Genomic DNA, 12,380 nt, shown 5'->3' with positions numbered 1-12,380 from the left:
TGAGCAATTCAAGGCATTGGAGGTTACCCTCACACCTGAAAAGTCCCAGGGTTTGGGATTCGCACGCACACATGAACGAGCCCAAGAATTGAGGGTTCCTCTCATTCTCCAACAAGGCTGGACATCAAGGGCCCCTATCACCCCTAACCAGGGCCAGACACTAAAGGAATCTGCCAATGTGGAACAGAGCCAGGCAATGCAGATCCCTATAACTACTCAACAGGCCCAGATATTTGGTGTCCCTCCCACTCACGCACTGGATGAGGCATTGAGAATCAGTATCACACCACAGCAGATAGAAGCACTGCAGGACCTTCTTCCAGAAGAGGCACAGGCACTGCTGTACACTCTTACTCCTGAGAAAGCACAGATTTGGGGTATCACACATACCCATGAACAAGCCCAGGAAGTGGGTATCACCCTCACACACGAGCAGGAACAAGCATTGGGGGTGCCACCTACCCCTGACCAGGCTCAGGCATTAGAGACCTCTCTTACCGCAGAACAGGCCTGGATATCAGGGGTCTCTATTACTCCAGAAATGGTTCAGGAATTATCCAACACTCTCTCTCATAAGCAGAACCAAGCACTGGGGGTCACTCCCTCCCATGAACAGGCTCAGTCATTCGGCACTCCTTTCACTCTGAATCAGGCCCAGGCATTGGGAGTTCCTGTTATGCCCCAAGATGTCTGTGTGTCAGCTGTCACTCTTAGCCCTGAACAGAAGAGGTCTTTGGGGGCCCCTCTCACCTCAGATAAAGCCCATGTTTTAAGATATTCCCTTACCCCTAAGCAAGTCCAACTTTGGGGAGCCCCCTACACCCCAGGACAGGCCCAGCCTGTGGGTATTACTCATATGTCTAAGCAGGACCTAAAATCAAGAGCTCCTCCCACTAATGAGCAGCATTCACAACATTGGACTGGTCCTTCTTCAGGACATACCTTGGAGGTGGGGACCTTTTCTGTTACTGATAAATCCATCAAACCAAGTGCTCCCCACATTCCTAAGCAATTCCCCATGATGGCTCCTTCCACTCTTAAACCATTTCAAAAATCAAAGACTTCTCTCTCCTCTGGGCACCCCACTCCATCAAAACCTAGGCAGTCCCTGGCACCATCATCTATTGCTGGGAAGCCGTCTATATTTGAGGTCTCTTCTACTCCTTTGCAGATATCAAAGTCTCCTCTTACCCAAGTCCCTTTGGTCCCTGAGAAATCCCTAGGAAAGGGGATTCCTTCTGACCCCAGGAAGCGCCTGTCGCCACATACTTTCCCCTCCTCTGGACAGGCACTGGTCTGTAAGGGTCAGTCCACCTCTGTGCAGATCCTACCACCAGAGGTCACTCCCACCCCTGGGAAGCTCCCAATATCAGGGGCCCCTCCAACTCCAGAACAGCCCCTTACACTGGATTCCCTTCTTAGCTCTAGGCAGTTCCACAGAACTAAGGACTCTCTGACTCCCCAATCACTTCTTGCCCCTGGACAGCCCCTTATATCTGGGGTTCCACCCACCTCCTCACAGATTCCCAGTCTCTGGGCCCCTCTTGCTCCTGGGAAGCCCTTGGTACCTGGGGCCTCTTCTACCCCTGGGGAGCTCATGGAATCTGGACCCTTAACCCTCTCTGAGCAGCACCAGACATTTCAGCTCCCTGCTACCTGTGAGCAATCTCCCTATCTACAAGCCCCTTCTACACTTGGGCAGCATCTGGCACCATGGACCTTTCCTAGACAAGCCTCCCCACTATGGATCTCTCCCACCCCTAGGCATCATCCAACACTACGGGCGCCCTCAATCCCTGGAAAGACCCAGAAAGGTTTGTCCTCTTCTGTCTCTAAGAAAAGTCAGGAAGGATTGGCAATTGTTTCTTCTTTGAAGTCCAAATCAGCATTGGTCCATCCCAGTGCTCCAAATTTCAAAGTACCTCAAGCCCCTTTCACCACTAAGAAGTTACAAATATCAGAGGTCTCTGATACTTCTGAAGAAATCCAGAGACTCCATGATCCTTTTGCTATGGAACAATTTCTGACATTTCAGTCCTATCTCACCAAGTATAGGACACCAAGATTACAAACCCCTTCCATTGATGAGGGATACCTTCCAACTCTCAGGAAGCCTATAACATCACTACCTTCTCTTACTACTCAACTATTCAAAACATCACAGATTTCGAATGCTGAATGGGACTGGAAATCCCGATTCCCCCCTATAAACAAGCCCTGCATAATGACTTCAGTTTCAGGTTCCAAGAAACCCAGGATGATGGTACCTCCTTCCTCTCCCCAAGAGCTCAAAGAGCAGAGGTATTTTGTTGATGTGGAGGCTCAAAGGAAGAACCTAATACTCTTAAATCAGGCTACAAAAACTTCTGGACTTCCTTCAGAGCTACACACAACTGCTAGGAACCTCATAATTGAGACATTTCATACAGACACTGTTCGGCTGGGATACCTATTCCACAAGTACATTGCCTATAGGCTGATCCAGCGTGCAAGGTAGATATAACCATTATATTTCCAGATTTCTGGTTTAGTCCTGATCTCAAATATCCTTCCTCAATTCCCTGTAAGTATTTACATATTTGTCAGATTGGGTGTTCTAAACATTCTCTTATGGAAGGTCTATGGGATGGAAGCCTAATTAAGTTAGCAAAAGGAGATATTTTTAAGAAAATAAGTAGTATATAACAATTTCATTTATACATATCCCTAGCAGAAATGCTAAGATAAATTTTGTGGATCATGACTGATCTCCAAAATACCAACTTCAAAAGTTTAGAGATGCTTCCAGTTATTTTCAATTTCTTACATCAGCTTGAGCTCACCAAAAGATATATTAATTTTTAAAATGGAAGATGGCAGGTTATGTACAAGGCATCGCCATGGCAACTTGACTGCTGGAGTGACCTAAAACAGGTCATCATCCTGATTTTTAAAAATTGCAAATATTATCCCTGGCCCATGTGGCTGTTGGTTGGAGAGTCGTCCTGTACACCGAAAGGACACTGGTTCCCAGTCAGGGCACATGCCTGGGTTGCAAGTCAGGTTCCCAGTTTGGGACATGCAAGAAACAACCACGCATTGATGTTTCTCTCCCTCCCTTTCTTCTCCCCTTCCCCTCTCTCTAAAAAAAAAAAAATCTTAAAAAAAAATAAATTGAAATTGAAATTATCCCAAATAGGTCAGGGAAAGTTCATCCTTAGCATTTGTATTTTGAAGTTGCCAACCTATTATTTGGGGGAAATTTTTAAAGTTTAAATCACAAGAAGTCAAACTAAAACCTATAATAGAAAAGGTTATTAATTATAGGAACAACTATGTTATTTATCCAACAGATATTTATGGTAATAAATGTGTACCAAGCATTGTTCTAGGTGCTAGGCATATAGCAGTGAAATAAAACAAAGTTCCTTGTTCTCACAAAATTTACATTTTTGAGGACAAAATTCACTTTATAACTAAGGATTGGAACAATAAGGAGCAAAAAAAAATACTTATCCAAGATATAATCAGAAATTTTAATTTCAAAGCTTAAATAATCTTAGATTTGTTGGAAAATGTTTTACTTTATACTTGTCTTTAGTTTTCTCTTTCTAAATGGAATATTCCTAGTTTTTGCAATCTGTTTTTACAATTTAACACTTTTATCCACTTGAGAATTTTAAATAACATGTTCCTGGTCATTCTCCAGTTCTCTTACATCTTTTTACCCTTTGTTACATTTAAATAAAAAAAAAAAGTATTACATTCACCTGGTGCAATATCCTAAAAATGCAAATGGTAGAGTGAAAAAGTCTCCCTAATAGTCCTATCTACAGCCTTTAGGCCTCTACCCCAGGGCTACTGATGTATGTCCATTTAGAAACATTTTCTGCATATGTAGAAAAGTACGTATGCTCATTTATCCCCCTTTTTACATATTTTAAAGTTACAACATATGATTTTTTTCATAACTTAGCTATTGAGTATTAGGTAACTTGGGTATTAGTATATAAAGAGTCTACTCATTCATTTTATAACTACATAGTATTCAAAGTCTGGATTTACCAGACTCTACTTAACCTCTGATTGATATTTATGTTTTCAGTATTTTGCATTATAAAAATATAGTTCTATGAACAATCTTGTACACACTCATATATATGTATGTATATTCCTAGAAGTAGAATTTCTGGACCAAAGGGTGTTTTATAATTGTGATAGATCTTCAGCAAATTGCTTTCCAAAGAGGTTGTAACAATTTACATATTGGTCAATGGTATAAAATAGTATTTTCTTACATCAAGACTAACATGAACCATTATCAAATGTTTTTGTTCATTGCCAACAGAATAGATAAAATATAGCATTTTGCTGGTTTAACTGTCGTTATTTTTATTATGCATGCGGTTAAATATCTTTTCCTAGACTTAAGAGCCATCTGTATTTTCTTTTCTGGGAAGATACTGTTAAAATATTTTGCCCATATTTCACTTGGGTTGTCAACTTGCATTCTAAAATTGATTTGGGGAGTCTGCTTAAATATTTGGAAAATTAGTCTCATATCTGTGATAAAAATTGCCAAATTTCCCCTACTTCTTTGTGTTCTAACTCTACTTTTGGTGGGTTTTGCTTTGTAAAAAATTTTGATTTTAAAAATTCTTTCTTGGTCTATTTTAGTACTTCCACTGTTGGTTATTAGGTTTTTATGACACGGCGTCTTTGTTGCGGTTGTTACAGTGTTTGCCAGTACTCGTCAATGGGATGTGAGCAGAACTGATGTGTGTCATTTCTGTGCTGAGCTTGTCATTGCCTGTTTGAGACTCTCCAAAGTTTCCTTTACCTCTAGCATGATAACCTAGAATGTTTAGGGTATGGCTGTTTTGTTAGCCTGTGTTCCTGAGAGTGTACAATGAAGGTCTCCTTGCTGAACCCTGATGGATTTGTAGTATGAACAGCAAGTACATTTTATTTTTAGCTGCTAAGATTTGGGGGTTATTTGTTAAAAAAGCAAATCTAGCTTATTTTCACTAACAGTTTTCCTATCCAAGAATATGGTTTAACTTTCTTTTTGTCCAGGGTATGTATCTGTCCTTCAGGAGCATCTTAAAGTTTTCAAATAGCTCTGGTATATTCTTTCATAAGTGTACATCCTGGTAGTTTTTATTTTTGTTGTTACTATTGCAAGTTAAAATTATTTGTATAATGACATTAACTTTAGTTGAGTTCTGATGATCCACTACCACTGGACCATTTCTATCAATTTTGTATGCAGCCATCTTACTGTATTCAAGCATGTGAAGTTTTTCAATTCATATTAAGTTCTCCAGGTATGTAATCATATTACCTACCAATAATAATTTTTTACATTTAGAGTTTCCAATTTTTACATTTGATCTTAGCCAAAAGGCCAAGAAGTGATAGAGTTTCCAATTTTTAAACATGTAATTTCTCTCCTGAATTGGTTAGTGCCTCCAGGACTCTGTTAAAAAATATTGGTAATATGGATACAAGACCATCTTTATTCATTTGACTGCCCTGAGTAACAGCTGTGCATGCCTTTCTATGGCCCCCATGAATTCTTTTTTTTCCCCAGGAATTCTTTTCTAAGAAAAGTTCATATTCAAATGTTTTTAACAGAACATTTACATTGATATTCTCCTTTCTGAAAAAGGTGCAAAATGTCCTTAAACTTTGTCAATTTCTTTTTTGTTGTTATTTTCTCCACTCTTGTGTAGCTCAGGAGGCCAAAATATAAGTCCTTCTTTCACTGCTACTTGTTAAAAATTAAGAATAAATTGGTTAAAAAGACAGTGGTGACAGTGAATATCTTTCTAGTATTTGTAAGAAAAATACTGGCTTTTGGGTTTAAGTATATTTTATCATATTAAAATATCCATCTGCTCCCATTTCATTATGGTTTTTAAAAATCAAGAATTGGCCCTGGCCAGTGTGGCTCAGTTGGTTGCAGCATTGTCCTGTAAACCAAAAGGTTGTGGGTCAGGGCACATGCCTACATTGCGGGTTCAGACCCCAGTCAGGGGGCATGTGAGAGGCAACTGATTGATGTCTCTGTCCCTCCCTTCCCCTCTCTCTAAAATTAATAAGCATGTCCTCAGGTGAGGGTTAAATAAAAATCAAGGATGGATGTTAAATTGTTAAATGTGTTAAATCACATTTTGTTAAATGTAATTTCAGCATGTCATTTTCATGTGTTTTAAGGAAAATATTATTTTTTTCTCAGATCTATTAATATAATTAATTATATTAAATCATCATTGTATTCCTGGAATAAATCCTATTTGTCATCCTTCTGTGAATGTGTTAGGGAATTTGTTTTCTAATATTTTATTTATTTTTGCATTGATATTAATTAGCAAGTTTGATGGTTTACTTCTTTTAGTGCTTTGTCAATTTTTGGTATAATTTTAAGCTTCTTTCATTAAAAAAGAAAACATCTTTTTCTATGGTTGGGAGTTTAATAACAAAATTAGCTGTCTTTTTAAGGTTTGGAAGATTTCACCTATGGTATTATATAGGCTTGGTAATTTTAGAGGAAAGTTCTTAGACAACTTTCTCAATTTTTGTAGGGCAATTAGTTTGTTTGGATTTATTGGAGATTTTGAAGACCTAAGTAATATGCTCTAACCTGCTTTAGTAAAATCATCTAAAATAGAAACATACAGATCGACATTTTGAAACAACACTCAACTTACACAATTATAACTTTAATCCCATCAAAGATCAATTCTTTCTTTAGAAAGCCCTTCTTTAATATTCAATACTATAATCAAATCACTAACATATAATAGAAACAAAATAATGATAGATTGAAGATTCCATTACAAGGATAGCTAGGTCAAGAAGATTCTAACATTATATGGAAGAGAAAATATGAAGTATAATAATATTAACTATTTTTGAATAGTATAAGAGATGGTTATAAGAATGCTACCCACTTGCTTCATTGAGAACAACATTATTTATGGAAATGGATGTGATAGGCATTCTGTAATGCATGTGGAGAAGTGATTAAAAACACATGTAATAAAGATGGTTACATCTAAAATCTTTTAAAAAAATTGTGTAAGAATGAAAAAAATAAAAACAAAAATCACCTAAAGGATATAGAAATAATCCAAGACTATTGAAAATTAATTAAAATATACTAAATTAATTCAGAAAGTTGACACATTTAAGTATTAAATTATCTATATATACAGTAGGTTCTAAGCTATTAATTATATAACCCACAAAAGAGATCTAAGAGTTATTTTCTCTATGTGTATACATATATGTAAAATACATATTCAGAAAAATATCTTCAGTAGGTTCCCATTGCCAACCCCCACCCCCAAAATCTAAACTCTGTAACATTCCTTTTAAGGCCTTTCATAATCCAGCCATTCCAATCTTCTTCCCAACTACATCCTTTCATATATCCATGGCCTAAAAGTCCTAGACTACTTACCACTCCCAAAATATAACTCTCATTCTCTTACATTTGTATATAGTATTCCCTCAATCTGCAATTCCTCATCCCCTTCTTCCCAAAGAAAGGGAGATTTGCCTGAAATTTTGTTTAAAATACAGATCCTGAAGCCTACCACCAAGATTTTGATTAAGAAGATCTGGGGAAGCACCTTGGAATCTGTATTTTCAACAAGCAACACCCCCTTATTCCCACAAATGATTCAGTCCACACTTTGAGAAATATTGGTATTGTGAGAAAGGAGATCTGGATTTGCTACCCAAATTTGCTGTTTATTGTGTGACCTTATTTTTATTATCATTGTTTTTACTATGTGACTTTAGAAAATCATTTCTAATGATTTCTAATCATGCAGATTCTTCTTCCACCCCTGCAGGACGCGGATGGTAAAACACTCTGTGTAGGAGATCCAAACATGGTTTCATACATTATAGTAAAGAGAGAGAGTACACTTTTAGGATTATTCCTCAAGATCCTATTCAACATCTTCCTATAAAGTCTTTTTTGTTCCTCTTAGCAGAATTAACTGTGCATTCCTTTTTGTTCAAATAGCATGTTTACATTTCTATTTAGCATTTATTTAATTCTCTCTTTGACATAGTTAATTTACTAGTTTCCTATTCTGGCTTGTAAGTGCTTTAAGGCAAGGACGCCTTTTTTTTTTTTTTTTTTTTTTAGTAATTGTATCATGTGCCATCCTGGTTGGTGGCAGTGGGCACCAGGCATGTTAAGCACCAACCTGTGAAACCAAAGGTCACTGGTTTGCTTCCTAGTGAGGGCACATGCTTGAGTTGTGGGCCAGGTTTCTGGTTGGGGGCCTATGAGAAGCAACTGATCAATACTTTTCTCACATATCAATGTTTCTCTCCCTCTTTCTCCCTTCCTTCTGTTCTTTCTAAAAAATAAGTAATATCTTTTTAAAAACTGTATTATGTATTTTTGTATATCATATATGTCAATATTAAAATTTGAATGTATTAAAATAATAATAGCACTATTATAAACTGTGAAGTTAATGAAAATTTGACAGTCATATGGATCTTTGAAAGTTTAGTCATATATGGAACTAGATTAAGGTCTCATTAAGCAAGGCTCCCACTCTTATTCTGTCCATCTCTACTCACTAAGGATGAGATGAGAATTGAAGTAATGAGGACTGGTTTGTTGAATTATGGTGAGTAATTATATCTATCTAATTCTTGTTAATTTTTTTCAAGAAACAACATAATCAAACGATTACAAGCCATCCAAAACAGTGGGAAAGGTTATGAAACCCAGAACCTCTACTTAATACTGAGCAGAATTGACGACTACCAGAAAAAGGTGATGGTGGCCTGGACCAAGAAGCAGAAGTCTCTAGAGCAGAAACGGACTCAGTGTCTGAGGAAAATAATATCCTTATTTGGCCAGGTAACCTGTTTTATATTCCCTCTCCCCTGTGTGTTGTAAGAAAAATGAAAAAGGCAAGCTTTGAAAATAACATTTATCTGGAGATACTATGCATATTGGTTTCCTAGGGCTGCCACAATGAACTCCATGGCTTAAAACAACAGAGATGTACCCTCTTACAGTTCTGGAGGCCAGTGTGTGAAATCAAGATGGAGTTGGTTTCTTCTGGAGGCTCTGGGAGATGAAATTACTGTATTCTATGTCTCTCTCCTAGATTCTGGTGTCTGTGGACAATCCTTGGCACTTATTGGCTTGTAGCTACATAACTCCAGTCTCTGCACTCATCTTTCCCATGCCTTTTTCCCAGTTTGTCTGTCTTTACTTCAAACTTTTACAAAGTCATGGTGTCATGGATTTAGGACCCACCTGGTTAACCCAGAATGATCTCATCTTAAGATCCTTAGTTACATCTGTAAAGACCCTTTTTCTAAGTGATGTCATATTCTAGGTTCTGGGTGAACATATCTTCTGGGGGTTTCACCATTCAACCCACTCCACTGTGACTTCAGTGAGACTCCTGAATTGATGATAGGAATACTGTCTGGAGACTCTAGATAAGAAAGGATTAGAATAAGAGAGACTTCCAGAAATGCTCAACTCCTTCGTAGTCAACCCACATCTACCAGCCTCTAAATATAAAACCTCTTGAAGTCACTACTCTCCAACTGATTCACAGTGGTTAATTCTCTCCCCCCAACTATCACAAAGCAAGTTTTAATACGGTGAGTTTACAAGAAAGGAGATAAGGATTTACTTGACTTGCTTATATAGCACTAGGCACAGATGATCCTGTCCAACTCTGACAATCTGCTCCTTATGTCCCAAAGCTCTCTCTGAGATGACCTTCCAAAAAGTTATAAAGGTGAGATCAGAGTTCTTTGTTCTGGAATTACATGCTCCCATTACATGTTTTAGCATGGAGTTTTAGAATAGTCTTGGAGGTCTAGGAACATTTTTTATTTATATCTCTTTCTTTCACTAAAATAATTAACAAGAACAGTTTACTTGCTACTTTAGAAGGTACAGAGACTTCTCATTATAGCCTGATTCAAATGAGACATATTGTGAATTTTCCAGAAGAGTTACATTTTAAATATTAAAGTTCTTTGACAGGTGGGCTTTAGTTCAAGTGGTTACTTTGTCATGGCAGAAGGTAAATATTAAAGCTCTTCGACAAAATGAATATTTTTGACAGCTTTTGGCTTGGAAAGTATGGCTAATATAAGTGTAAAGCAAGGTGAGTTGGCATGCCATGGACTAACAGGAGTCACAATGTCTAGGGCATTTCAGAGAATGAATATGGGTCTGGGGTCCAGGCCCCATAATCTAGATGATAAGGTAGGCATCAAGGCGTAAAGAAGGGAGAGGAAAAAGCAAAAGGGAGAAGAGAGTAGAAATGAAATAAATACACTGAGTCAGGGTGGTTGATAAAGAGGTTGGTTCTGCTTATCAGATTGTCTGGGTTCAAATCTGCTTCACTACATATTAAATAAGAGAGCTGGGACAAGCCACTTAAATTTCTAAGTTCCAGATCCCCATATATAATACAAGGATAATAACAGTACCCATCTCATAAGGCTGTTGTAAATACCAAATGAATTATTATATAGAAAGCATCTGACATTCAGTAAGTACTCAGTAAATGTTAGCTATCATTACATTTGCATAGTGCTTCACAATTTATGAAGTGCTTCCATATATTTACCTTACACAACTATCACAACAAGCCTGTGTTATGATCCTTATCTTGGAAATAAGGAGGAGAAGGTGCAGGTAAAATTAGCAACTAGCTCAAAGTCACACAGCTAGGAAATTCAAGGACTAAGATCAGAGTTTACACAGGACCAAGGTTTATATATAACATAGCTGCCAGCTCTGAAACTTTTGGAGGTGAAGTGGAGGTTGAGGAGAAAGAGGATTTGCAAATCCATGATAAAAGAAGAGCAATAGTTTACCTAGGGGCAGCTCAGAAAACCTTCTTAAAGACTCTGGCCCTTTCTTTTCATTGCTTCTTTTTTTTTTTTTAATTTATTTTTAGCTCCAAGAGATGCATAAATTGAATCTTAGTCAACCTGTACCTTTGATCATTGACAGAAAGCAAACACCTGCCCCTACCAAATTTGTTCAACAAGAGCCATTCCTAGAGCTGCTAATAGAAAAAGACAGAAAATCTGAGATATTTCAGAAATCGAGGTATGTGGTAGGAAAGACCGATATTCAACTTTCTTTGGATGATACGTGGGACCTAATGCTTTTTTTTCTGCACAAGATCTACCCCTTCCCCACAATCATAATATGATACAGTGGAGAGTCTCAGGATTATTAATTTCCTGAGATAATTTAGCAAGAGACTTATTTATATATATTTCTACTTAAATATTTAACATCTGATTTTTATTTCCTTCTAAAAAATTAAGCTGATTCTTCCCTACTAAGCAACAAATACACAATGAAGAAACTTAGAAGTATTACTTTAAAAAAAAAAAAGAAGGTAAAAGCTTTGGGAAGAAAGGGGAAAAAGATTGTTGCTGGAAAAAAAATAGCCTGGATATTGTCCATATACTCCAGGCAGTTAAGAAGACAGTTTTAAAGTGAATTACTAGGTAAAGTCATGGAAATGCAGCTTTTGGGTAGGGAAGAGCTATTTCAGCAAATTCTGCTGTTTAATTCCTTCCTCAGTCAAAGAGGGCAAGGCTAATTAATGTTCCTCCGTGTGGGGGAAGGTATTATAGGACAGGGTGGTGGTGGCGAAGAGAAGATGGGAAAATAAGAATCATGTATTTTATTTGGCTATGGAGTGCAGGAGATTTTGGTGCTTCCAATTAGTGTTATCTGACTCTCTAGACAGGAAGACCAGATGGAAGCCATCTGGAATGCTGATCAGTCAACTTCAAGCTACCCAATAGCTGAGAAGACACCAATGCATTCACTGTGGGCCCAGCTGGGTGGGTACCCAGCGCTTCCTATGCTGCTCCAGTTAGATGTTCAGTCTACCTTAAGAAAATCTCTGGCATCCATTCAATCAAAGTAAGTTGAGGACTGGGAGCAGTCTGATAATCAGACCTTTGGTCAACTACCTTTTGGTTCCCCTGTCTTGACTTTCTCTTGAAGCACCAGTATTAGTCATTTAGTGTTTCTCTGCAGAGGCCTGCAGACGTCACTCTGGAATAATATACAATAAACAAAGAAACCAGTTATAATACAATGAAACCTAATCTAACATTACATAAGTCCACTTTGAATTCCATCCTTTATTATTGGAAGCATCAGAAAGACCACAGTAGAATGCTTTTGTCCACCTTATATTATGAACCCACATACCTTAAATGCAGTTGTCATATCTAGGCCTAATTTGAAGTAAACTAAGTGCTTATACCTCAGCATACACCAAACAAACTTAGAACAGGGAAGGTGGGTGGCATGGACCCACATTTCCAAACTCTGTTAGATCAGATTCTCACTT

At 37.6% G+C, this 12,380-nt stretch overlaps 1 protein-coding gene across 1 annotated transcript in view; it reads left to right on the top strand.

Moving 5' to 3' along the window:
* Window positions 1-11,948, top strand: part of FAM186A (family with sequence similarity 186 member A) — a 49,389-nt gene extending 37,441 nt beyond the window's left edge. Inside the window, exons 6-11 of the mRNA XM_053661434.1 lie at window positions 728-806; window positions 1,035-1,385; window positions 1,476-2,493; window positions 8,686-8,878; window positions 10,956-11,117; window positions 11,766-11,948. Of these exons, the coding sequence (XP_053517409.1) occupies window positions 728-806; window positions 1,035-1,385; window positions 1,476-2,493; window positions 8,686-8,878; window positions 10,956-11,117; window positions 11,766-11,948 (1,986 nt within the window). The remainder of the gene's footprint in view (window positions 1-727; window positions 807-1,034; window positions 1,386-1,475; window positions 2,494-8,685; window positions 8,879-10,955; window positions 11,118-11,765) is intronic.
* Window positions 11,949-12,380: the final 432 nt, after the last annotated feature.

The sequence above is a fragment of the Artibeus jamaicensis genome, unplaced genomic scaffold, assembly GCF_021234435.1.
Source record: "Artibeus jamaicensis isolate MK-2021 breed Jamaican fruit bat unplaced genomic scaffold, CSHL_Jam_final contig_233, whole genome shotgun sequence".
NCBI classification, from domain to species: Eukaryota; Metazoa; Chordata; class Mammalia; order Chiroptera; family Phyllostomidae; genus Artibeus; species Artibeus jamaicensis.
This window is presented reverse-complemented; position numbering and strand designations above follow the sequence as displayed.